At 34.9% G+C, this 27,420-nt stretch overlaps 3 protein-coding genes, 1 long non-coding RNA gene and 3 other non-coding genes across 7 annotated transcripts; 6 read left to right on the top strand and 1 right to left on the bottom strand.

Moving 5' to 3' along the window:
- The first annotated feature begins 1,288 nt into the window (after positions 1 to 1,288).
- Positions 1,289 to 1,376, top strand: LOC120152483. The gene has a single exon (XR_005518680.1). It is a non-coding gene; the product is annotated as a small nucleolar RNA SNOR75 (small nucleolar RNA).
- A 67-nt stretch (positions 1,377 to 1,443) lies between these two features.
- Positions 1,444 to 1,517, top strand: LOC120152485. The gene has a single exon (XR_005518682.1). It is a non-coding gene; the product is annotated as a small nucleolar RNA Z105 (small nucleolar RNA).
- A 5,756-nt stretch (positions 1,518 to 7,273) lies between these two features.
- Positions 7,274 to 7,902, top strand: LOC120152224. Its single transcript, XM_039164490.1, has one exon. The coding sequence runs from the start codon at positions 7,330 to 7,332 to the stop codon at positions 7,801 to 7,803; it is 474 nt and encodes a 157-aa protein (XP_039020421.1). The 5' UTR covers positions 7,274 to 7,329; the 3' UTR covers positions 7,804 to 7,902.
- A 3,903-nt stretch (positions 7,903 to 11,805) lies between these two features.
- On the top strand, positions 11,806 to 12,319 carry LOC120152275. Its single transcript, XM_039164530.1, has one exon. It carries the CDS (start codon positions 11,905 to 11,907, stop codon positions 12,304 to 12,306), a length of 402 nt encoding a protein of 133 aa, XP_039020461.1. The 5' UTR covers positions 11,806 to 11,904; the 3' UTR covers positions 12,307 to 12,319.
- Positions 12,320 to 14,033: 1,714 nt separating this feature from the next.
- LOC120152280 lies at positions 14,034 to 19,724 on the bottom strand. Its single transcript, XM_039164538.1, has 13 exons — positions 19,219 to 19,724; positions 19,049 to 19,127; positions 18,396 to 18,468; positions 17,663 to 17,749; positions 17,372 to 17,494; positions 17,020 to 17,156; positions 16,112 to 16,394; positions 15,379 to 15,779; positions 15,182 to 15,281; positions 15,033 to 15,081; positions 14,851 to 14,948; positions 14,633 to 14,761; positions 14,034 to 14,467 (listed from the first exon to the last, which is right to left on the bottom strand). The coding sequence occupies exons 2-13, from the start codon at positions 19,123 to 19,125 to the stop codon at positions 14,165 to 14,167; spliced, it is 1,860 nt and encodes a 619-aa protein (XP_039020469.1). The 5' UTR covers positions 19,126 to 19,127; positions 19,219 to 19,724; the 3' UTR covers positions 14,034 to 14,164.
- Positions 19,725 to 22,517: 2,793 nt separating this feature from the next.
- LOC120152281 lies at positions 22,518 to 25,049 on the top strand. The gene is made up of 4 exons (XR_005518666.1): positions 22,518 to 22,901; positions 23,724 to 23,793; positions 24,368 to 24,494; positions 24,877 to 25,049. It is a non-coding gene; the product is annotated as an uncharacterized LOC120152281 (long non-coding RNA).
- LOC120152484 lies at positions 22,664 to 22,764 on the top strand. The gene has a single exon (XR_005518681.1). It is a non-coding gene; the product is annotated as a U6 spliceosomal RNA (small nuclear RNA).
- Positions 25,050 to 27,420: the final 2,371 nt, after the last annotated feature.

Here is a 27,420-nt window from a genome sequence, read left to right as displayed (position 1 = left end):
ACCTTCAACGGTCTTCCTAGTGAAAGCCCGCACAAACATTTGGCATAATTTCATTTGGTCTGTTCAAGCATGAAACTACATGGAGTTTCTGATGACCAAATTAAATTAAGAGCTTTCCTTTTTTTTTTCTTTATCTGGCATTGCTAAAGAATGGTTATTTTATTTATCTTTGAATTCAGTTTATACTTGGAATGATTTAACACAAATTTTACTTGAAATGTTTTTTTCCAACAGCAAAGGCGAGCGAACTACAAATGAGCATCCTAGGGATTAAACAAAAAAATGGTGAATTGCTTTACGATTTCTGGGAGCGATTCAAAAAGCTTTGTGGAAGTTGTCTGTAACACGGATTAACTGAGTAAACGCTTCTCCAATACTTCAACGAATGACTGCTCCCATTAGAACTGAAGATGATCGACACTGCCAGTGGAGGAGACTCGTCAACATGACCTCGTAGGCAACACGAGATTTAATTTCAACAATGACAACCAACTCTCAACAGTTTGGCGCAACATGTGAATCAAACTGACGGGTTCACAAGGTAAGTACAATAGATTATAGACCCTCCTCAGTGGTACTCATTTTGGGACCATTTTCAATCCCCCAAAGTATTGGGTCTCACCCTTTCATTTTAACCATATAGTGTACGAACCAAAAAATGGTGGGACAGTACAATAACTGCATAGGCATTGCTCTGATGCCAGGAGTACATACACATTTCTCCATTTCAACTCATTATGGCTCAGATCACATGCATGTCTTCAATAGTTGATCCGTATCTGCTAACTGCTCCTGTTAAGCGGTTGTTTTCTGTACTACATGAGGTAATGAAAATTTCTCTAATATTTAAGAGTATAATGAAAATAATTTATCTAATTTTATACTAATGTCATTTTTTATATTTATTCATGTTCTAATTATAAAGGGTTGGACTTAATTTTCTTTATTAAATATTTAAAGCAAAAACCCTTCATCCGAACCTCAGGTCTTGAATTTTTGGGGAAAAGAATAACGGAATCCGAATGTTGGGCTTAGCTGCGCATACATGGACTTAGCCCAATGACTATTCTAAACGAAATTGTCAACGTTGGAGGGTAAAATTGAACCAACAAAACAAACCCTAAACCTTAAAATGCATTCGGCCTATAAAACGAAGCCAGCCGCTCTGTATTCGTCACTGGGTTGATTCTAATCTCTCAAAGAGATGCAAACTAATGTTCGTTTTTTCTCTTCTTTTATGTCCTTCTTGAAGTCTAAATGGTTTTCTTTGTTTCATCAGTTATGGGTTTCTTAGTGATGATTGAAAACGATGACGAGTCCGATATTTTCCATTCTATCAAATCGTGACGACAATTCGAGGCATTTGTCTGAAAGAAATCCATCTTTTCTTTTGTTTGATTTCTATTTTGATTTCAAGTCACAGTTTTTTCCTTCTGGAGCCTTAAGGCATAATGAGGATGAATTTATGATACATTATCTGATCATTCTGATGATCTATAACCTCCTACTCATTCTGAATGCCTGAAAACCCAGAGTTTTCTGTTATATTCTTCTTTTATTTTGACGATAAAGCTTGTTCTTTGATTTTAGCATTGTAATTATACTAAGAAACAGTGATTGTTGCGTATGCCTGTAGGGTTAACGAGGAATAACCATTTGTTGCAACTTATTTCAACATTTTCGAACTAATATTAACAAATTAGTTACCGCTTCAAAACAATTCTGATATCAATTAACCCATAAGATATAATTTTTTGCTGAACTTTTGTGTATTTTAGATTGAGAATGGTGATGATTAAATCTGACATAGAAATCATTATAAGAACATTTGTTGTGAAATTAAACAAGCAGGCCTATTAGCTCAGTTTGTTGCAACGCGAAGATCGCAGGGTTTTAGATCTGCATTGGCCATTCAGCATTCTTTTCCTAATATTAAAGATCTCAGTATGGGCAAAACTGGCCCATTAAGCCCCTTAAATCAATTTGGATTATAATTTGAGATCTATAGCAAATGTTACATGCAGGGTAAATGTGTTATTTGAACAAATTCATGACAAATTTGTAATTGTATTATTAGAATTTGTTATACGTGCTGATAAGTTTTAATAAAAATATATTTTATTTAAACTTATTATATCGATGTGATAAGTTCTAAATCATTATAATAATTATCGTAGATTTCAGATTAATTTTAAAGGTAACCTAATGGGTCAATTTTTTAACCTCCTACTTTATTAGTCCTATTTTGCCTCTCAATTTTGAAGGTAGTCTAATGGGTCAACTTTGTTACGTCTATTTGGGCTTTGTAGACTACCTTTTGAGTCTCATATATCTTCACTCGTTATGTCTGCATGGTTTGTTTTAATTTCAACGATGATGTCAGAGTATGATCTAAACCGGTACATCCATCCATGATGGATCGAGGTAAGTGGCTGGAACCATCCTCCTTAAAATTTTGAAATTATTATATATTTTATATTAAAAATATATTTTCTTTCTTTGATTTTATGAATTCAGGTTATCTCTCTCTAAATTAAATTTATCTTTCTAACGTAAAATCTTATTTGTCCCTTATTACGTCAAGATCAAGCACTACAGGAGTTTCAAAGAGATGTAGCTGAACTTGTTTGTTGTACTCCAGCAAGAATCATTGAGATCAAAACAAAATCTAGAGTTACTCCAACACCACATAAACTTGTACTCATCTTTGATCAATTTCAAAGATTTTCAAAGGCCTAGTCTGTTATCTAAAATTTATTATTTTATTAGATGATGAATGACCCAAACCGACTCGTAGTATTAGAAACTTGTCCAAACTTTTATTTTGGACAGAATTAGGTCAAAGATGCTAAAGACAACTAAAAACCTGATCCAAAATGTTCCTAATTACCTTATCAAGCTCAAATTTATTGTTATCCGCACAATCTTAAGTTCGGATTTGACGTGATATCAACCAAAAACCTGAATCTATAACATAAAACAAAACTTTCCTTGTTGGTGTATTATTTAATTGCTTTTATAATCGATTCTCTTCTTTTTTTTTTAAAAAATATATAACCCCTTATGTATGCAATGAACCCATTCATGAGTTCATTATGCTTTTTCAGTTTTAAATAAATACTCAATAATAAGGAGGGACCATCACGGGTGAGAGGGTCTTGCTTTTCAAAATTTTAGAATATTTTATTTAATATTTTAGAATCTTTTTAAGAGCTTTAAAATTTCTTATTATATTTTGAAAACTTTGAATATTTGAAATTTATAAAAGTTTTTTAAAGTTTAATTTTTAAAAAAAATTATAATTTAGACATTAATTTTTTTTTAAATATTTTTTAAAAATTTATTTGTCATGATCATCGTCACCAATAATTTGATTTGCTAGTAAGGGAGAAATTGATGTTGAAACATGAACATTTTGACCATAGAAGATCAGTCCCCCAAGAGGACCTACCAAATGTGCATGACAACCTTATATTTACCTATAAAAAAAAAGCGTTTTTGGACAAGGAAGGAACTTTCATGGCAATGCCGATGGATACCTTTTCTTATAATCCCATATGCCTATATGATTGAACCAAAGATACTAAATCCCATTCAAAAAATTCTACAAGATTTAGTTGAATTTAAATTCATATATTTGGTTATAACTAGGGGGAAAATGTGCAGTTTCGGAGCTTACAATTATGGATGTAATGTGTTTATGTCGGTTGGTGGGGTTTAATCTCTGTTTGCCAACTGAATTGCTTATATAATCCCATGTATTAAGCAAGAAAACATCTATACGAGAATGTTAAAAATCAAATCCTTGTCGTCTTTTGAACGGCTTTCTGTGGACATTATTTTTATTTGTGGAAACTTCAAATGTATTTTCTCAAAAATAATTTTGCATTATTATGACTTTGGATGTAATATAATAATCTTATATATGATTATTTTTTTAATAATCTGAATTCCGTAGTGATTAATAATAATAATAATAATAATAATAATGTGTAAAATAATAATTGATTTTCATCAAATATTTAGGCCAATTAATTAAAAAATGTTAGAATTAATTTGCTTTTAAAGTTTAAAAAGATTATAAAGAGGGGAAATTAATAAAGGGATAAGGGAACTCAATGAAGGTTTCATATGAAGGACAACACAATGACATACGTCCTCGTTCCTCAATTATTAAGTAGAGAAAATAATTTCAGTGACCAAAAATGCCTTATAATATACGATTTTAATCAATTTTTTTTGGATTTGCCAAAATAACCAACAAAATCTCAATGCGATCGATAATTCGCAACGCGATCTCCGGTATCGCAAATCAGTTTCCAGATTCGCAACGCGAACTTCGACTATCGCATTGCGATAGTCCAAGTTCGCGTTGCGATTTACATATTCGCATTGCGATAGTCCAAGTTCGCATTGCGATTTATTCTAAGATCGTTGCGATAGTCGAAGTTCGCGTTGCGATTTATTCCAAATTCGTTGCGATAGTCCAAAATCGCAACGACGGTATTGCATTTGTTTCTTAAGAATTTTCTCTAAAAAGATAGTATTCGCGCGGACGTGTCGAAGACACGTACTACCACTACCACGACCACGACCACGACCACGACCACGACCACGACCACGACCACGACCACGACCACGACCACGACCCGAGACGAGACGAGACGGCGGCGGCGGCGCGCGAGAGTCTCCCTTGTTCTCTATCACTCAACAAGGAAGTGGGAAAGCCAAGCCTTAAATACCATTCACAATAGTGTTTCCAATACTATGTGGGATTGAGCCTTAAATAGTGATATTATTTTTTAATGTTTTGCTTAAAATTGCAATAATCGCGATTGATTGTAGATTGACTTTTAATTATGACATATTTAATCGTATAATACTAATGCAATTGGTTGTTGATTCAGTTGTTTTAAGGTGCATGATTGTTAATTGTTTCCTGAATAATCACATTGTATTGGAAACAAGTGTTGGTAATGCTCAATCCCACATAGTATTGGAAACACTATTGGGAATGGTATTTAAGGCTTGGCTTTCCCACTTCCTTGTTGAGTGATAGAGAACAAGGGGGACTCTCGCGCGCCGCCGCCGTCATTCTCGTCTCGTGGTCGTGGTCATACGTGTCTTCGACACGTCCGCGCGAATATTATCTTTTCAGAGAAAATTCTTAAGAAACAAATGCAATACCACCAGTCGTTACGATTTTGGACTATCGCAACGAATTTGAAATAAATCGCAATGCGATTGTCGACTATCGCAATGCGAATATGTAAATCGCATTGCGATAGTCCAAGTTCGCATTGCGATAGTCCAAGTTCGCATTGCGATAGTCGACTATCGCATTGCGATTTACATATTCGCATTGCGATAGTCCAAGTTCGATTGCGATAGTCGAAGTTCGCGTTGCGAATCTGGAAACTGATTTGCGATACCGGAGATCGCGTTGCGAATTATCGATCGCATTGCGATTTAGTTGGTCATTTTTGGCAAATCCAAAAAAAAATGGTTAAAATCGTATATTATAAGACATTTTTGGTCAATGAGGTTATTTTCTCTATTAAGTATTAACCTTTATTCTATAATTAGATCAAGATCTTCCTAATCTCAACTTTAGATTACATATCTGCCACACAACAAATTTAAAATAAACAAATAAAACTATATGTTCTTTTAGTACATTTAGTATGGATTAGCTTCCCCCGTTTTATAATATGAATTCTAGATCTTATAATAAAGATTTAAACTTTGAGATTATTTTGTTTGATATAAATTTTTTGTATAATATTATTTCACCCATAGATTAAAAAACAAAATGTGTTAAATATTGTAACAATTTTTACACTTTATAATACATTATAATATCGATGGAACTGCTGTGTCATTTTATAATTATATTATATTGTATTTATTATATTATATAGTATATCGAAAGAATAGTATCAATTGAAGCGCCTAATCATATATATAATATGTATTAAAGAGTTACAAACAACAATAGGAACGTGTCTAGAATCATCTATCACATAGCTTGAATTTTTCTCATGTGTCATTTAATAAGTATAACTTACTTGATTTACGTATAATAATTAAAAACAATATCCAATGCTAAATTAATAATATATATTTTATTAATTATCTTGAAAATATTTATAACATAAATATTGATTTAATGTCAAAACTTAAATAAAGTATAATTTAACTATGAAACATAAAATAGAAAATCCAATAATCAATATATATTTGAATGCAGTTAAATCTTGTGACTGTTTTATAAATATATATTTTAATGCACTTAAATAAAGTATATTATTTTGTGACTGTTTTATAAATTTAATTATTATTTATAATTTTTAAAAAATAAATAATTGAAATAACTATTTGAATGCAGTTAAATCTTAAAACAAAAATATAGAAGAGTGGACAGCGGCAAACATGGAAATGGAAGACAGTAGACGGTGAAAGGGGCACCTTTGGAGTTAGTTGACCTAAATCAGAACAACATCAACAACAGATCAAAGCAGATCAGCTGACGCCATCAATTGTCTGAATTTGTTTAGAGTTTACTCTTCCCGAGGGCTTTCTGTTCCACGTGTCTTTTCTCATGCCATGCAACAATTCCATCCCTTCTGCATCCACGGCAGAATCTTGTATTGCCACGTTTCTCCCTCTTTCTCCAAATATCCCTCCTTTTCAATCTAATTACGCTTCCCTCACTACCTATTCCAACAGTCTAAAGTTAGGCTAGGCTATACTGTTTAAAATCACTGCTCTATTTTGCCAGTTCTATTTGCCTCCAGCGTAAACCCAGCTATGCTGTACTTGGGTTCCATTGGGCATTAACAACTGAGATTTGCAAACGCTATCAGCGTTAGCTTTCCAATGGCGCATGAGAATAAAAAAAGGGAAATAATGTACTTATAAATTAATATGAAAAAAAGAAATAAAATGAAATTTACGATAACAATAATATTAAATTGTTATAAAATAATATGTTTTCTGGATTTAAAGTTGAGTACTTTAATCAGATCTACGGGTGAAAATAGTCCCGTCAGTGTAATATCATCTCGAAACGAGGGCTGATGTGCTTAAGATTCTGATCCTCAGTCACTTGTACAGCCTGTCACCACCAACTTACAGGCTGGCAACCCCTGCGTACTGCTCCCACAAAAATGCTTATTACCACATCACGACGAAATCCTACGTGGCACTCCCTTGTTTCTCTTTCTCTTATATATAAAATCCCCCCAAGCCCCATCTTCCACTTGCCCATTCAATCCTTTTAGTTCAAAAAATATACGAAAGCAGCATTAAAATCCGCGAATCTGGAAAATGGGTACTTGTAGTTCTTGCGATTCGAATCATGCAGCCACGGCCAAGCTGATTCTCCAAGACGGGAGATTACAAGAGTTCCCTTACCCTGTCAAGGTTTCTTACGTTCTGCAGACGAACCCTACGTGTTTCATCTGCAACTCCGATGAAATGGATTTCGACGACGTCGTGTCCGCCATCGAAGAAGACGAGGAGCTTCAGCCCGGTCAACTTTACTTTGCCTTGCCTTTGAGTTGTCTTAAACATCGCTTGCAGGCTGAAGAAATGGCTGCATTGGCTGTTAAAGCTAGCTCCGCTCTGATGAAAAGTAATAAACGTGGTGAAAAATGTGGGTGCAGATGTAAATCCGTTACCCCTTTACCGGTTTCAGAGGAGTCTCATCGTCGGAGAGTTGCCTGCGCTGGCAGTGCTGGCGGTGGTGGGAAGAGAGGGAGGAGAAAGTTCAAGGCTATGTTGAGTGGTATTCCCGAATAAGGAGGGGGTTATTTTGGGAAAACATGATCGGTATTTTTGTAAATAAGCAATGAAGTTGAGTTGTTAGTTTAATCGTTGGTAAATGGAGGTGATTGATCGTCATGGTGGATGTGATTACCTTAAAAATTCTACTATGTCCTTACATTATCATTTGCCCACGTAAGGGTCGTGTTACAGTTTTACCCCTATTTGGGTCAAAAATCAATTTCACACACAATTCTCTATAATTATTCAAAATAATTAATTTAATTAATGTCATGAATCTACTCAGGACAATCTTATTAAATCTACATTTAAATTACTCGTTTCAAATTAGGAGTGTGGGCAACTAAACGATGGAGACTTGCATCAAATGTGTTTTATATAAGAATGAGTATTGGATTTGAATCCGATGAGTTTGATTTTATTTTTCTTTAGAAAAATTGAGTTAAGATCGAATCAAATTAGATTGTATTTTTAATATCATAAATTATGATTGTATTTGAGTTTAAGATGAGAAGTATTCGATAGTCAATCACCTTTATTTCACTATGACATATTGAACCAACTCTTCAACTTAGATTTATTTGAAAAGATTGAGATATAAAATATTATATCATCTATGTGTTATTCTTCAATTAGGTATTTATTTTATAAAATAAAATTAAGAATTATATATATTATGTCGGGTTGAATTTTATCTCAAAAGATAAATCATGTTTTGAGTCGAGTAAAATCCTTGTTTGACAATATACGTTTATCATATCGAATCATATTAATTGAAATTTCAACTTAATCCTATCCATGTTGGTCCTAAATTTATATACATCGTATAACTTGTAGCTGTAAACCTATCTTCTTTCTACTTGTTGGAAATGGGGCAGACTCCATATCATCATCAAACATCCGCTTCAACTCGTTGTACTGAAAACCTTTCTCTTCATTATTGGATGGAATTGAAACTCAAATAAATTGCTTACAACTAAGAGTTAGATGAAAATGCTTGACCATTAGATGGTATATCAACTTCACTGAATTGCCTGTTTGGTTCGTCAGAAAATTACCATGCATGAAAACAAAAACGGTGGGGGTAAGTAAAACCATAATTTTCAAGAGTGGAGGGACCATGACCAACAAACACCCAAACCATCCATCATTTCACACAAGTTGGTGGTCCTTAGCTTCTCGTGAGTTGGTCCAAATTTAGATGGAATCGCATTCGACTATTTCTTTAATGAAAGGCATATGTATATACACACATACATATAGTACTATCCAATCAATGTCTTGGACTCGTCTGGAAAATTCATCATCTTTTAAATTGCGGCCAACAATCTTAAACGTCTAGATGAATATAAGTACAATAATTTAGATCCCTCTAGTTTTTCTTGCGTGCTATTTTGCTAAAATAAATATCCATGCCTTCAGGGCCTCAACTACCTCGATCGTAGAGCTCTTGTTGGATTTGGATACAGCTGTTTCTCGAATAAATTTGGAGTTCTTTGGAATTGAATTTCGATGAAGAATTAAATACTTTATCCATAAATCACATGACTGTCGATGAATTAATATATATGATGCTGTCTCTCTTTTATGCATGTTTCTCCCAGTCAATGGCGAAATCGGGTAACTCTTTACTTTGTAAACAGTAAAATGAATTTATATTTTACCGTCCATGTCTTTCTTTTTGCAGTGCGTGTACTTCAACGAAATCCCAACCGTAACTTATTTTCTTTGCTCATAGTGCGTGTAATTGGACGAGTATATGATTAGGTAATCTTGGATGCCATTGCCCTACAGCCATTCTATTTGGAGCATATTAACTTTTTTCTTTTAGATTCTAGGGCACATCTCTGGGGACTTTATTAGCCTACGGAGTAGTAGTAGATACAGGGGGGCCTCTCCTTATCAAAACAGTTAAATGTTCAACTAGAAATATTGCTTATGACTACGTACAGTGAAACACAAGAGTGGTCCAAACGAGGTCACGATGTGGAGCTTCAAAAAGCATGATTATTAATTCACATTTGATTCATCATAGTAAAATTGATAAAATTAATCTAACCAAATCAAATGAATTTTTATTTAAGGAATTGATTATAAATATTTGTAAGACCGCATTTTTAAAAACAACATATCTAATCTAGCTTGTAAGTTTATAACACACTCATAATGGTGCATTGTCGGTGTTTCGGTCCGATAAAGAACACATCAAAATTTGAGGTTAGATAGAAGGAATTTTGGCGAGAATATGACATGGATGTTGGGTTCAAACAAGCATTGAAATTGACAAGATATAAGGAAACAAATGAAAGTGGGGATATGGGAGAAAATTAGTAGAGAATCATTTGAACAATCGTTGATGGGAATGTGGACAATTTAGGCTCACCGTCTTGTTACCGACGTTCAATTTTTGGTCACCATATTTACCATGGGCCCTTTCAGGCTGAGATATTTTTGTTTGGGTCGGACTACATTACTCCGTCTATAATCACCATGATAAATTTATTGGTCATAATTATTTATTTTATATATTGCATTAATAAATAATTATAAATTATTTAAACAAATCACTTAAAGCGTACATAGACAGCAATGTAAATGAGATTAAAAGTTTGACATTTTAATTGATATTTTTATTTAAAAAATATTAATCAATTCTTTTTATAAATTGAAAATTAAATTTAACCTTTCGAGGTTCTAATATGTGTTAATAAAAAGGGAACACATGGTCATGGGCTCGTGGCCGAGTTAGTCCTTCACTTGTTTATGTATAGGGATGGACATGGAACACATATATATGATTTTATAGGATTAAGTTCTTTTTTTAAAATATTTAGATTTAGATTTAGTCGTTTATTTAGAGTATAATATTGGATCAAATTTAAATTTAAGGTAATTTGACCTAATTCTATTTGAAAGTATATTCGGTATAATTATCCTTTATATGTCTAGGATAATTATAGTAATATTTATCTTTATTTTTTAAAAATAAAAAAAGTATTTTATACATTTGTACGAGATCAATTGGTTTAGATTTTTACTCCAAACTCAGGTTGAATGTTAAGTTGGGTGATAAAGTATTCAAGTTAGATTCAAGTTGATCAAAATTTTACTCAATTCGATCTGATCCATAGTCATCTAATTGTCTATCAGTTGTAAACACAAAGACGATGTCTATGTAATGTAGTTTGCTATTTTGCCCTGTTTCACATGTATAATTTTAAATTCGTTATTCAAGGAAACACCATAGAGAATAGAAATTTAGAGATTGTGGTATGGCTGAAATAATGGGATTTCAGTTTCCATTAGGAGAGAAGCCTGGTGAGAACCTTGCTTGGACTTGAAGGCGGAATGGACGCATTCTGCCTTTTCTATGCTCCCTCCTCTTGTCAAACAAGATATGAACATGGAGGAGAGTGGGCATACGTAATCAATCCTTCTCAAACTCCGCACTGTTTTTGTTACACATCATATAAAGTTTGATTCTTCCACTGAGACTCAAAATTCACCATCAATTTTTTTTTACTAAATAACTACAAATAATCATCATTTTTAAATACCCAAAATTTTATTAACCCTGCATTTACCCATACAATAACGAAAGAGCTTATAAATATCAAAATCCCATAAATCAGAAGAAAATAAATGGTAAAACTGTGCATAAAGTCATTTGGCAATTTGTTGAAGTGTGAACGTAAGACATTGGTGTGGCGCAGAAAACTACAAGAGCAAAGCCGGTGGGTGCCTTTTACGTCAAATGTGACTTTTGTGGAGCGGAAACAAAGGCTCTCTAAATTCTAAAGCTCAAATCCTGCTTTTTACTCTTTAGTCTGGGCATTGAAATTTAAGCACAACGGTCCAATATAAACCTAAAGTTTGACTCTTTTAAGACCCTTCCATCAATTTTCACTTTGGGAAATCTTTGATATTAGAAAGAAATTTATACATGCATAATCAAATATAAAATATTGCATCCAGGGCAAGGCATGCATATCAGGAAGAATGAATGGTATAAAAAACCTACTATATATATTATATAAATGTATTCAACACCGCAATCAAATCCTATTCTAGACTTTCCTGAAACACCCAAGAAAAATATTGTTAAAAGAAGGCTAAATGGGCGCCTGTATATCCTCAACTTCAAGCGCAAAATCAGGCCAAACTGTAGGAGGAGGACCGAGTTGCGTCAAGCGGTCATCGACAGCAGCCAAGGTGGTTCACATGGAAGGTCGTGTTCAAGAGTTCAGGCAATCAGTCCAAGCCAAGAACATCGTTTCTCAGAATCCTGGTCACTTCCTTTGCAGCTCCGAGTCGATGTCCATTGGGACATGCGTGCCCCATGTGCCCGATGAGGAGGAGCTTCAACCGGGACAGGTTTACTTCTTGTTGCCACTCTCCCAATCCGATAAACCCCTTTCCTTGCCGGACTTGTGTTCCCTCGCCATTAAAGCTACCGCTGGCTTTGGAAGACACAATGTGGACCTCTCCTCCAGTAACTCCAAACTCATCCTTAGGTGATGGAGGTGGTAAGATCGACATGTTCTTTTTTTTCATTAATGTGATTACTATTCTAAAAGTCAACGTTTTTGGATTGGTGTTTTCACTTTAGGAAAGTAGCCAATTCTCTTCTAACTTTGTTTGCCAATTGATCAAACCCAAACTTGCCACGGCACCCAGTGAGGCCTATCACCTATGGTTACCGTTCTTGCTTACTTAACCCATGTTTTGCTGCAATACTCTCTGATAAGTTCAACTCTAAAACTTTCATTCTCAATCGTCAACTGATGTTTTTTGTTGCTTTTGTAGTGTCTTTTTATCATTTGTTTGGGGACAGATTATTGATTCATCGCCATTTTTGTTCCCTCTGAAGCTTAATATTATAAACTCAAATGGAAATGTAAATACGACCATGTCAAATGAGAATGGCTTGGACTAAACACCTTCCACAATCAACATACTTTTCAAAGCCAATCCAACTAATGCACCAAAGTTTTGCAGTAACAGTTGAATTCAATTAAAAAATAACTCATTAGGGTGTTAGGGAATTTTAATGTTTAACGTAACATATAAGAGATTATGATAGATTTCTTTCACTCTTATAAACCGAGAAGGAACTGCAAAGATAATTTGAATTCAAATTATTGAACCAAATTCAGATTTCATGATAATCATTTATCAGATTGTGTCAAGGGGACAGTGTAACTAAGTTATCTTTTTCAATTCGAAAAAGACAATATTATGTCTATATCATCATCAAATTAATTATCTTTTTGAGTTTGGATTCAAGCTAAAGGAAAATAAATAAAATGCACTGATCCCCATGATCTTTACCCTGATTCATTGACATAACCTGACCAAAACTATTTATCACAAAGCACATGGTCTCCAATGGCCAAACGCCTTGGTTTCAATTCTAGTTCCAGCTATTTGCCATAACATAGACGACGGATAGTGCCAGAAGCTGGCCCTGGCAGCACAGCTTGACCATCAGCGCTGCCAGAGAATTCCAGGAAGCACAGAAGCAATTAAGATTCAAGAGCTACAGTATTGGTCGGACCTCTCAAGTGGAGTGAGCAACTAGCCAATGCTAACAACCCTCCTTGCTATGTGCCAAGGAACAAAATGGGTTCTCACTCAGTTTGCAGGCCTGACAGATCATATGTATGGAGCAAACCAGTCATTGGGTTTAGTGGAGCACCAGGTGACCCATCCATGGATTGTTGAAAGTTCTGAGAAGATGATAGAATCAGCTCGAAAAGGGTTTTTCTCGCACAGTTTTTCTTTTTCCTTTTACAATATGGGTATGACTGAGGACTTTGTTAAGTATGATTAATCATGAAAATAACCATGGAAGGTTGGTTCTGCGTTTTTTTTAACTTAGAGCAACTGAATTGGGAAGTATTGTCAGCTAAATCTGAAGCACTCGGCTGACAGAGCAGACCGCGTGCAAAGAGCAAAGCTGTGCAGTGTGCTCAACGTGCCATATGAACAAGGTTGGGCCCAATTCTCTATATTTCACCAACATGGCCAGAATTTTTAAGTCAAATTATGAAATGGGTTCACGTGCTATTGCAGAAGACCAACTGAAATTTAGTATAGGCATATTGAGGGTCAGATGCTCAAGTTGTGTAACTTGTGTTGGTATGGACTGGCCGAGTTACAGAGCCATGCATGCATGAATAAATGGATGATTGAAATGATTTTTAAGGAAGAACTCGTACCAAAACTGCATACAAACCTTGATGCACAATTGCACATTGCATAACACAGCATAATAACAATTACGTTACAAAATATACCCTATTTCTACTTTGTACAGAGAAAAATGTGAAATCTTACAAAATGGAAATAGCCTATTTCATCAGCATACAAGCAATCATCTTACTAGTTCTTTAGATATTAGATACCCGAAGGTGAAATTGTGAGGAATCCACTCGATGCTCTTGCGGGATTTGTTTACCGGACATTTTCTGATGCTCTTATGAAGGGTTTCAGGCAAAGATTGTTGGAGCATTTCAATGAGACCAGCTGGACATAAACTTGAGTCCTTTGCAAATGATTCTACGATCTTTGGTAACAGAATTTTCAGGTCTTTGCGGACACCAAATGAGGCTCTGATGTACTCCTGTTTTGCAGTTTCCAGCTCTTGAAATACTTTCTTCGGTGTAAAGGCACGGACCTAAAAAAAAGAATAAATATGATGAGATAATTTACATAAAGTTGACACCAAAGGAAAACTTCAAGGCCAGCATAAATCCAACATCTCTCAACTGGTTCTTAAACAATCCTATCATTGGTCCTAATAGTAGGGATGAAAAAACTCAGATCAAAGATGATATAGTACTGCAGGATCGGAATGGTTTCCCGAACAGAGAGCAAAGTGTAGAAGTGGTTCTGGATGTTCAATTGCATATGCCTGCCTTCTGTCTCCAGTTTTAAACTTTTTCCTCGAAGAAATTAATAACCGAAGCCACTACAAGCAGGAGAACCCTCAGTCAATTCCAGTTTTAAGTAATTATAGATTCAAAATCAAGGACAGGGAAGACGAAAATTTAGATCTACCTGTCCAGGACGAGACATACGACACCCAAGGATGGAACTCTGTATTATATCTGCACTAATGGTGTGACCCCCAATGTTATATGCAAGCCTGTATAGTACGACTATGAGATAATGCATTCCAGTCTAGTTTCCTTATTAATGAGAAGCAGAAATGAAGACAAGTTTGGTTACCCTCGAAAGTAGAAAGAATATCTTCACATTATTTTGTGGAATACCATAAGCCAGAAATGCCTATATTATAGAAGAAGAGGGAAGACCGAGTATTATCGTGAAATTGAAGCCAAATCTATACTATAATAGAATATTCTTTTAATTTGATGAGAATACATACATGCATCACTAATGAATTGTGTATGTTTATCCAGAACGCTAGCTTCTCTTCATGTCTCAACTTCCTTGGATTAACTTCTTCCAGTCGACAGATAAGAGACCTGTAACAGAATAATAATTTGATAAACACGTGATTAGAAGCAAGATGAGCAGAGATCAAATGTTTGGTGGTGATGATTCCAATGTTAGGAGACCGACCTGAAATTTTGTAGCAAGTTTTCAACATCAGCCATCTTTTTATTATCCCTTAAAATCCATTGCACTTCAAGCATTGTGCTATATGGTCCGCAAAACTCTTTGAGTCCTTTGATGTGGAAAGGGTTATCTAACCGTACGTCGAAAGATGAATTATTTCTGAACCCTGGACTCCACATGTCATGCTGATCTTTTGGGGAAAAAACACTAGCTGATGACATGGATGAATTGGGAGATGAACTGCTGTTTTGGATCAACGGTGGGTCTGCAAGCTTGCAATATATAACAGACATACACTTGATCATATCCTCCGAAAGCTCGTTTGGTGTGTCTGGGACATGATCAGATATTTGAGTGCCAAGATACTCGGCCAGACTGATTATATTCGATGCATTCTGAGCATACTGTAGAGAACCATGCAAAAATTAAAACCTCAAGTTCCTCAAAGTGTCATACATATCATAAGAGAGATTGCACTCCCATTAAAGATAAATTGCTCTCTTGTGCATGCAATCAAAATGAGATGATGATTGAAATACTTTATCTCAAGCTTTGAGAGTGGAAACGTAAGCATTAATTCCAAAGGTAAACAACATAAGTTTTTGGTCATCATATTTCCAGAAACAATAAATTACTAAATGCTTTACTAACATGCAACATGATCAAGAATTAGTCGAAAATGTTAAGTACAACGAAATAAAAATGTTGAGAAGATTACATGGTAAAAGTAGGTTACCTCCACCATGGACAAAGGTTGTGAATGACAGGCACGTACAGCTCTATCAGCCAAAGACTCATCCAGAGGTGATGTCCAACTAGGAAATACTGAGTGCTGTGATAGAGTGGAATGACAGCGATAAACGCCAGAATCTAATAGTTTTTCTCCTACAATGCCAATAGGCTCCTTCCATGAGTTCTCACCGTAACCACACTGCATAGTTGAATTTTCATGTTTTGATGCATCAGGTCCCGAGAACTCCAAACATCTCCCTCTCAAAGTATTTACTGGTTTTTTTAACCTTTCATCCAAAGGAAATGCCCAACTTGGAAATACTGAACGCTGCGACAGCGAGGAATGACAGCGATTAACACTAGAATACTTTTTCTCCTACAATGCCAACTGGCTCCTTCCAAGAATTCCGACGGTGACCACACTGTACAGCTGAATTTTCAAGTTTTGATGTATCATAAGGTCCCGAAAACTCCAGAAGTCTCCCACTTGGGGTATCTACCAGTGTTTGTAACATTTCATAACTTTTACTTGAGGTATCTACTGGTGTTTTTAACCTTACATCCAGAGGAGATATGCAACCTGGAAATACTGATCGCTTTGACAGTGAGGAATGAGAGCGATGAAGACCGCCATCTAATAGTTTTTCTCCTCCAATGCCAATAGGCTCCGTCCATGAATTCTCCCGGTAACCAGACCATACAGTTGTGTTTTCAACTTTTGATGCATCATCAGGTACGGAAAACTCCAAAGACCTTTTACTTGAGGTATCTACTGGCGTTTTCAACATTACATACCTTCTACTTGGGGTATCTACTGGTGTTTTTAACCTTTCCTCACTTTTACTTGTGCTATTCACTGGTGTTTTTAACCATTCAACCCTTTTACTTGGGCTATTCACCGGTGTTTTTAACCTTTCAACCCTTTTATATGGTGAAATTGAAGACACTTTTAGATCAAAGGCTTTCCTATACAAGGAGAGAAGGTACTGCTCCAAATATATAACTTCCAATTCCATAACAGCAATTTCCTTTATTAATTCCGTAGCCGGCTGCAGAAAAGCAATGTCAACGGTCAAGAGGCAGACATGAAGAATGCATAACAAAAGAGCGAAAAGCAAAGACGAGAAACAAATTTCTGAGAATCCAGGGCAAAAAAATTGGTATAAATGAGAATTCAATTGTCCATTGAGTGTAGAAGAAGCATGCCATCAAGAAGAAGAAAAACATAACAATTCCCAGAGAAATAAGAACTTGGAGGAGTTACTTTAGACATGGACACTGATGTTTCATTTGTATCTTCATGAGAGGAAGCTCTATAATCCAATGCTTTTTCTACAGCACGACGAATCTCGAATTGATCTTTTAATCTTTTCTCAAGCTGCAAAATCTGCAATAAAGATTTTTAAATTCATGTGAGCAATAGAATTTCAAAACTTGAGTTGCAGCCTAAGCTTGGGTCACAAAAGACCTGAACAGGCCACTCCTGGACTGAATTCAAGCCCTGTAAGTACCTAAATAAGACTAAAGTGATAATAAAACAGATTCAGCTCCACACCTCTTGCTTCAAAGAGCTTTGTACCTCAGAGCTTGGGGTGGGAGATTGCTTCTGGGTTTTGACAGAGTTCTTCAAGTGCCTCATGTCCTGGAACCACATACATAAATCAGACCTTTTTGCACTGGAGAAATATTCTTTAGCAATAATCCTTTAACCTTATACGATTATACCCCATTTTTCATGCATAGATACTATATTTTTATTCAGCAATAAGGAAAAGCGGGGGAAAAGAAAAGAAAGAAACGTGGGAACGAGCAGGGAAAAAGATATCTGTTGACGAAAACGGGTAAAGAAAACAAAAGAACACGAGAATTTTACGAGGTTCGGCAATGTACTTACGTCCTCGGTGCCTAGACGGCGCTAGAAATTTTTATTCAATGATATTTTAGGTCTAGGTTAGATCTCTATTTATAATAGAAAACTCTGGTACATAATTACAAAATTAACCCTGTACCCCTCACCCCAACCCACATAATTCGTAACCCCACAACGAGACTTTCTTTGTAAGGACAGTTGATGTTCGCTTCGCTCACTCCACTCCATCTCCTGTCCTCTTTACTGATATATTTATGAGCAATACTTAACAATATCCTTGTAATAATTTATATGGCTGCCACTTTACCACACCTTTACATTGGGTTCATGGGAAAAGTATTCATTAGTCAAAAAAACAATAAGATAGTCAAATCATTAGCTTACAGATTACTTTTTAGAGAAAAAGGGAAAGAATTACCAGCTTCACACGATTTGATTCTTCAAGAGAATTATCCAAGTCATCTTCTTCATCTCTTTGCTCATCAGGAAAGCTGCTGTGTGACAAAATCAAGCACCAAGAATCAATAGATAAGACTTGCAAAAGGCAGGATTTGAGGAAAGCCATTGTGAATCGTAGCCGTCTCGTGCCTATTTTGCAAAACTCAAACAAAGTATAATTTTTTTTTTCTCAATTCATCATCCTGTATCACCGATCCACTTCTTAGCTATCATTGTCAACAAACCATGTCAAAAACGGTTTTCAATTACTTGTAACTCACCAACGAGTTATTAATGGCAAACGTTACTTGAAATAAAGGATAACCATTTAATCTTTAGCAAAGAAAAGAAACATTTGATGGCAGAAGCCAAATTTCAAGCAGTTGCGTGATTTAAAGAAATTCCCTTTGAAACTCCATATAGACCACTAGCATTTAATGAAGAACCAAAACTAGGAAGTATGGACAGAAAGCCAAATTAATACGGTTTCCTACTTCTGTATAAATGCTTAAAGTTCCAAGTTTTGCCTTTTAAGTAAACCCCGTTTCATGACTCGTTTAGAGGAAAAAGCTTAACATTTTTACAACAAAGGCGATAGATAGCAAACTAAACGAAAGATTTTTGAACAGTCACCCCTTGGAACGCTTGTGTCTTGAAGATGTCACTTTCGGGCAAAGCATTTCACTTTCACCGTTGCCTTGAAACCCCATAACTGATAAATTAGTATCAGAGAGATAAATTGTTTATATCTGAGAAGAGAAACCAAAAGATAGCAGAAAATGGAACAAAGTAGAGACCTTTACCAATTAGGCTCCAAAAGAGAGGGAGGAAAAAAAAACAAGGGAACCCCAGAGATGAAACTTGAGAGAAGAAAAAGAACAAATGGGTTCTCAGACTCAGAGACCCTTGATTACATTCCAAAATTAAACTTGTCTTCTTGCATTTTCATGGCAACTAACCACAATGCATCATTTTGCTGCTAAAAAACAGCCTGAAACTTAGTGGGAGAACTGAAAAATGCTTTTGCATAAAAAAACCCACAAAAAAAACGTATAAGAAAAGATGAGACTTTCTTGGCTTTTGACCAGTGTTTCCTTCTCTTCACTTTACATTAAAAGGGGTAAAACCAGTTCGTGGGCATCAAGGAAGAAGAAGAAAGTCTTGTGTTTGACACTCTATCCCCCCTTAAACGTCAATTGTCAAATGACGAAAAGCGTACACTGTTCTTCAATCAACCGACTACCACAGGTCTCTAAAGCAGACAAATTGAAGATAGATAAATAATGACTCCGACTGTTTAAAACTTTAGAGCATAGGGAAACGAATATTTTATTGATAGTATACCTCCATTAGTCAATCTCCACGTTCTCGTTGTTTTCCATTTTTGAGAAGCAAGTGGGAGCTGATGCTGTTATTTACTATATACAGTACATATATTGTATGATAATTCATTCAGTTTCATATATGTTGAACATAGGAATGGTATCAAAATTTCTTTTATTTGTTAGAAATTTAAGGAGCAAATCTCTAACATGTCACGACTCTCGATCAGAGCTCTAAAGTCAACTATTAAAGTAAATGGGCAACTTTTTCATATGCTTTATCAACGTATATGTGGGATTAATAATAAGTTGACGTAGTAGGATAATGTATTAGATTTTTAAAATATTATCATATATTTAAATTTTATTGTTTTTAAATAAAGTAAATTGAATTGGGAGTGTTATCTTCATCTCTACAATATTCGATTAATGGATAGATTGGATACGAGTAATAAATTTAAAAAATAATTTAAATCCCTTATTTTTCTAAAAGTTAGAGAATTTATGAATGTTTTAAGAATTTAAATTAAAAGTTAAAAAATACCAGTCAAGACACATATAAAGTAAGGATTGGATGATAATTTTTTTTAACTTATATTAATAATTTGATCTTAAAATGATAATGGAATAAAACATTGCACACTTATTCTGATAAAACAAAAAACAAAACACCTAAAACCAAAAACCAAAAAAGAAAAGATGATTGTTAAGTTTATTTCCCTCCAACTTTACTTTAGCCTTGTAGTTAGCTCAGGACATTGCTTGAACTTGGTGCATTTCCATTCACCAACTTGTTGGACACAGATGTGAATTATACAAGGTATCACATGTATGTATATACGATAAGAGTTTGTGTCTCATAATTGTCAAATCAAGTAACTCATCATCAAACAAATCCATCATTTCCTGTATCGAACTGGTTGCTTAACATAGCTGAAATAATGGTTCATTTAATAAGTAATTATGCCATTTATTATATGGTGATTTTCCTGAAAAATCACCGTTCAATAGTATATTTCTCGATCATGCACCGATCAGATTATATTTCTTGATTTAACACTCTTAACAAGAAAGCGCATCTCCTACACCGCGTTTTATACTGATTTAATGTCACGTGGGCTGAAACGCACCTTACGTTGACATGAATATAACGCAGCCCTTGAGTGGGTTCTTTTTCCCACACTCAGCTCATTGTTACGTTATACATGCAAAACTATATATATAATAATGTATATAAAAAGGAGTCACGCGTTGGTGAGTGGAATAGTATTTTGTGTCAGTCACGTGAGTCTTTCACTCACTACCTTTCCGAAACAATTAAAACAAATTCAGGCTTCTCAAAAGCTTCAACCTTTTAAACAAAAGCAAAAATGCCAAAAATAAAGTTCAAATCTTTGCTTCATCTCTTCATCTTCTTCTGGGAATTTTTAACATGTTTTTCCAGGCCTATAACTTACCCTCCGCAAACCAACTTGTTGTTCCCCTCCGACGCCGTTTCCATCCTCTCCTTCAAATCCAAGGCCGACCTCGACAACAAGCTGCTTTACGCACTCAATAAGCGCTTCGACTACTGCCAATGGTGCGACGTCAAATGTGCCTAAGGTCGTGTCGTTCGCTATAACCTTCAAAATTTCGGTTTACGTGGTGTTTTTCCCGCCAACTCCCTCTCCCGGCTCGACCAGCTTCGGCTCCTTAGTCTCCACAACAACTCCCTCTCCGGTCGGATCCCTAACTTGTTTTCAAGCCAAAGGAGAAAGGCTTGTGATCTATGATTATCAACCCAATGGAAGCGTTTTTAATCTCGTTCATGGTATGAATTTTCTATTTATTTATTAAAAAAAATACTTTGGTTCTGGGTTTACTCGATGTAAGTGAGTAATGACTGAGTTTCACATTAATGTTGCGGCTGCATTGTTAGAATGGGATAAATCTTAAAAGATAAACCAAAATGGGGCCTTGCCGCAGAGTGTGGGAAAAAGAACCTAATAAAGTTAAGGCGCACCAGGGCCGCGCTATACTCCTATGTGGCGTAAGGCGCCCCAGGGACCGCGCTATACTCACGTGTATTCATATCAGCATAAGGCGCGTTTTAGGGGCGTCTTACCCCACGTGGCGTCAAATCAACATATAGCGCGGTGCAAGGGGCGCGCTTTACTGTTAAGGGTGTTAGATCGGAAAATATAGTCTGACCGATGTTAGATCGGTAAATATACCGGTTATCGGTGTTTTTTCGGGAAAAACGCCTGATTATATTACAAGAAAATGAATAAATAACATTTAAAAGTTAACAACCTATGATGCTTGGATTCAAGACGTATGGAACATATATATTTTTTAAAAATAAGAATCTGCAGGAAATCATATTATAAGTTACTTTACTTCATCTCCTTTTTAAGCATAGCATATTGTCTTTTAAACTTTCTCAAAGGAAGATGGTGGAATAAAGGGATATCCACAAAGTAAAGGAAATTTGGCGTATTTGGGAGCAAAAAGGCATTATCAAAAGACAGTGAGGACTAGTAGGTAAACACAGAGGTGGGATATCCTCCACCTCTTCTTAATACTAACACTTACCGGCTCAACTCCATTGAAAGGTAGGTGGCCGAAGAAAAAACATTCACCCAGCTGATTTCATATGATTATCTTCATTGCATAAAATGGGCTCAACGAAAATAAAGTTTCTTTTTGAATTTGATTGCAATTTCGAGAGTGGCCCCATAAAATAGTTCTTAAAAAATCCAAAATCTCTGTTTTGGGTCTTAAAAAATTGTTTTTCCCCATTGAGCTGAAGTTTTAAGACCCAAATGGCTATTCTCAACAGGCGTTTGTCTAGTTAGCAAGATGAGATTGAGAGCCAACCATCCCACGTCCCCTAGTAAATTTCCCTCGTTACAGTTTAAGTAGCAGAAGCCAGCAGCATTAGCTGGTCCCTTCGTGGACATCCGAAATAATTGGAACGATACAGAAGATTAGCATGGCCCCTGCCCAAGGATGACACGCACAAATCGAGAAAAAGTCTATTTTTTTTGCTGCTTCAAATGGCTTTCTCTTTTTGATTTCTCTAGCAGCTTCGTTCATGGTTTTGGATACTAGGTTATTGGGTTGCAAACCAGTAACTTTTCCCATTGCTGCTCTTATATGTTGCTGATTTATGATAGAATTTGGTAAGAAGAATAACATAAGTTGCTTCATATTTTGCTTGCATAATGTCTAAGGCTCCCCCCTCCCTTTTTGATTCATGCAATTATTATGTAAAAAAATCTGGGTTTGATGCATTTCATTGTGGGTTTGATTACGGAAAGTTCAATCTTGCTTGCTAAGTTGCATGTTTTTTTTCTTTCGATTTCATGATCAAAACTTGGAAAATACTCGACTTTATGCTACCATAGAGACCTATCAAATGTTCTAGTACTGTTGATTGGAAAAACATCCATGTTATATTTACTTAGGATGCTTGAATTTCATTTGAGAACAGCTGGAATAAACTGCTGCAAATACTGCATAAAAATTGATTGAACCATTAATTAGTTAACCTGTAGTCTTGAAGAATTCCATTTGATGTCCTCCATTTTAGTACTGAATCCTGAAGCAAATAAGGGCTGTTTGTTTACCTTTTAATTGAATCATTTAGATCTGAACGCTGAATCGGACCGAAGCGCGTTTGGTTCGTATAATTTCTTCGCTCTGAATGATTTAGAGTTGCTGACCGATTCAGACTTAAAACTCTCGCCTAATCATTCAGACGCACGCTAATACCCTTTTTCTCCCTCTCTTTATCATTTACTTTCGCTCATGAGCAACAACTAATCTTCCCACTCCTCGAGATAATCTGAACTATGCTTTCCTTTTGGACTTTGTTTTTAATCGTCTTAGTTATTGGTTTTTCTCTCTTCTTCCTTTATGAAATTTGCTGGAGCTGAATTTTCCATTGTTTGATATGTTTCTTTGGCTACTCTGTTTGACCCTTTCCCCCCTTTTCTTTTTAGGGATTTGGTTTAGTTCTTGTTTTGACAATCCCTTTGCTTGCCGCTGGTTCTCAACAATTCCGTTTCTAAGGTAATGTTCTCTTTAGTTCATTTTTTTCTTTGGTGAAGCCTTTTTAATTTTTATATCTTATGTCCTTCTTAAAGAACATGTTACCTTTGCCCGACTGTTTCTTTGGTTGTGTTCAGAAATTTAGTGAAGGGTTTTGATTTATGTTTTTATTTTTTGATACTTGGAAATGGGTTTGATGAATTTGGGATCCCTTTATTTGTATCAATGCTTAGCTTTGATGAATTGTCGGGTTTTTTTTATTATGCATATTGGAATAAATTCCGGCAGTAGCAAGAAAATCCATTTTTTTTAAAACTTTGGTAACTGAAATAACCCGCCCAAGTTATATCGCTGCGGTTTGATTGCTTTAGACAAATGATTTTGATCTAGTCAGTTATCTATTAGTAATGTCAGTTAAGTCGGTTTACATGAAAAAATCTAATGAACTGACTGATTAAACCGATTGCTCCTCCCTGCTAATTGGTTTATCAAAGTTCAATTTGGTACAATGTTGAATGTTTTCTTTTATATTTCAATTTTGGGTTTATTAATTTATGCATCTTGAATGACATAGCTGTCGTTTGCTTGCGGCCAGCTTCAACCATTTGCTGCTCATATGCTCTCCTTCCGCTCATCTTTGCCAACTGCCGGTTGCTGCAACTACTACCCTTTGGCCTTTGCTTCTGTTTTTCTGCTCAGTGCTCACTGTTACTGGTGTTTAGGTACACATGGATTTCTCTCCTTTTGCTATTAAGCATTGTTTTGTACCAAATGCTATTGATATAAGCCAAGGGAAAGACATCAAACTTACATGTAAAAAGGACTTATATATACTGTTTGGATATGTTATTAGACCATAGAAATTGATAGACCAATGAATATACGGAGGTCCTCTAAATATAAGAAAAAACCGTAGAATCAAGCTGTATATGGTGTTAGTTCACTTATTAAAATGTGTTGTTTGGATTAGAAATACTCTTTGGATTAGAAATATTTTTTGATGATTATAAATACTTTGTTATGTTTTAATGATGTCCTTTTATCATTTATCTATAACTTGAATGTGTCTTTTTGATGATGTCTTTTATATTTTGTTTCGACTAGGTTCCATATGGATTTAAATGACGAGGAGGTGTTTCTAATCATTATATGGTGGTTTTGGATGGTAAATGCATCACCAGGAGCTGAAAGAATTCGAGACAATAATTCAACATTGACTGGACATGCATATATACACAAGAATTGTTATTTGAGTCGAATACACAATACCATGAATTAATGTGTCTATCTCATGATGCATATATACTGTTATGTAACCTTTTAAAACAAAGAAATTGGTTGCAAAATAGTAGGATGATAACCGTGGAAGAGAAAATGGCTATATTTCTAACAATTATAGGTTATAATGAACGTTTTCGAATGGTTAAAATGAGATTCCAATACTCCACACAAACCATTCATAAATGCTTTCATGAGGTACGACGTGCAATGATAAAATTCACAAGAGAAATAATAGTTCTAACATCACAAGAAACAACACCGAATATGACACAAAGACAAAGACACCTACAAGAAATATTTTCAGTATGTTTTTTTATATATTTTTTTGTTATCACCCAAAAAATAATGTTTCAATTTCTTACCATTTATGTTATTCAATAAAGGGTGCAGTAGGTGCACTAGATGGAACACTCGTACATGTTGTAGTTCCTATCGATCAACAAGCTCGTTATAGAGGAAGATGAAAGGTGAATGTTATCAAAATGTCTTGGCAATTTGTGATTTTGATATGATACACATTTGTGTGGGCTGGATGGGAGGGCATAGCACATGATTCTAGAGTTTTGACAGAAGTTGCATTTAATCCAAACTCGAGTTTTCCTTTTCCTCCACAAGGTATATATCATTTCTTTCTATCGTATTAAAATGTTTTAATTCATTACATTTATTTATAGTTTTTTGTAACAAAATTTTAATGCTTATATATAAATAACAAATAAGTATTACCTTTGTGATGCTGCATATACCAACACACGTGGCTTTATGGCTCCATATCGTAATACGAGGTATTGGCTAGCAAATTTTCGACGTCAACGTGCCGTAACCAAGGAGGAAAGGTTCAATCATGCTCATGCACAACTTAGAAATGTTATAGAGCGTGCCTACGGAGTTCTGAAAGCAAGATTCCTAATCGTAAAGCAAATGGCTCCTTATCCTTTTCCAATACAACGAGACATAGTGATTGCATGTTTTGTTGTCCATAATTTTATAAGAAAATGCAAAGTTTATGATCAATTATTTATGGATTTCAACGAGAACAACATGTTTGATAGTGAAGAACAAGATAATGGAAATGAACAATACGAGATAAATGGAGTTGAATGGGGTCCTCAAGGCAATGAGTATATGGTTAATCTGCGTGATCACATTGCTAATCAATTGTTTTTAAATGCTTCAAATTAATATATTTTTTTTGGGTTGATTTGTCTAGAACAAAAGAATGCTTGTTATGTATTTTGTTTCATCAAAAACATAAACCAGTCTTTTATGTCAGTAGATTTGTTTATTATGAATGTTGATAATTTGTCTAAAAAATGTGTTTTTAAGTTACTTGATTTTATATTTTGTTATGATTGTTGATAATTTTGACAAAAAATGTGTTTTTATAAGCATCAAAAAGTAAAATATTTTTTAGCATTTATTCACAAGGTAGAAACAAATATATTTTATTTTGGCACAAAATCATACAGAAGGGTAATATGGTCATTTTTTGTCATTCAGACCGGCCATTCAGATGTATTATCAAACAACATATCACATTCATAGTTAATTCATACAGAGCCTCTGAATCATTCGATATTTGAATCATTTAGCGCCTAATCATTATGAAATAAACAAACAACCCTAAGCTTGATGAAAGAATGTCTCACAAAGCATCTCTCTCCTGGCAATTCCAGCTAGTTTTAACTCATAGTGTCTTGATTTGGTTGAGCTTGATGATTATACAGATTTCTGCTGTTTTAATTGCCTAATTGGTATAAGCAAATGAGAATCTATTGAAGTAAGATAATAGTCGTCCATTATCATATAATAAATTTGCCATGATTTTGCAAGAAAAAACAGTCATTGCTAAGTTGGGTTTGTTTCGTTCTCACAGTTGGTGTGGCTGGTGATGTATTACTATCATTGCACTTAATTTAGTAGCTTATCAGGACTGCATTGGAGTTCGTCTGTTTATAATATAGTGGCCTACTTTTCTCCCTTCCTTTCGGTGTGTTTTTATCTATTCAGTTTAAATGAATCTAAAACTTTATTTTAATAATAGATAAAAATTATAAGTAAACATCTATTCAGAATTCTCATTAATCATCGATGATGCATATATCTTATAAATTTAAAACATTTAGAAAGAATATTATTTTTCTCGATTGCAATCATTCAATGAATTTAAATTTCTTGAATGAATGTATTTTATATTGTCAATTAATAATAACATTAAATTGAAGTGCTGTTTAAAAATACGAGAAAAGGGTGAACATCAGATCTGTTAAAAGAGAAAGGGGTATACAGGCAGTAGGCCCTCGTAGACTTTACACAGTAACCAAAAAACATTAGACTGACCGCGCTGTAAATTTTCATCTCGATGTC

Source organism: Hibiscus syriacus, unplaced genomic scaffold, assembly GCF_006381635.1.
Source record: "Hibiscus syriacus cultivar Baekdansim isolate YM2019G1 unplaced genomic scaffold, ASM638163v2 tig00111088_pilon, whole genome shotgun sequence".
Taxonomy (NCBI): Eukaryota; Viridiplantae; Streptophyta; class Magnoliopsida; order Malvales; family Malvaceae; genus Hibiscus; species Hibiscus syriacus.
Note: the sequence above shows the minus strand (reverse complement) of the source record. Positions and strands in the feature narration are given on the sequence as shown.

Coding starts and splice junctions, on each gene's coding strand:
- LOC120152280 (XM_039164538.1), bottom strand. CDS start 19,125: ATGGGGTTTCAAGGCAACGGTGAAAGTGAAATGCTTTGCCCGAAAGTG. Junction 17,495..17,662: donor AAAGCTCTTTGAAGCAAGAG/GTGTGGAGCTGA, acceptor TCTTTATTGCAG/ATTTTGCAGCTTGAGAAAAG. Junction 14,762..14,850: donor GTATGTCTCGTCCTGGACAG/GTAGATCTAAAT, acceptor TCCTGCTTGTAG/TGGCTTCGGTTATTAATTTC.
- LOC120152275 (XM_039164530.1), top strand. CDS start 11,905: ATGGGCGCCTGTATATCCTCAACTTCAAGCGCAAAATCAGGCCAAACT.
- LOC120152224 (XM_039164490.1), top strand. CDS start 7,330: ATGGGTACTTGTAGTTCTTGCGATTCGAATCATGCAGCCACGGCCAAG.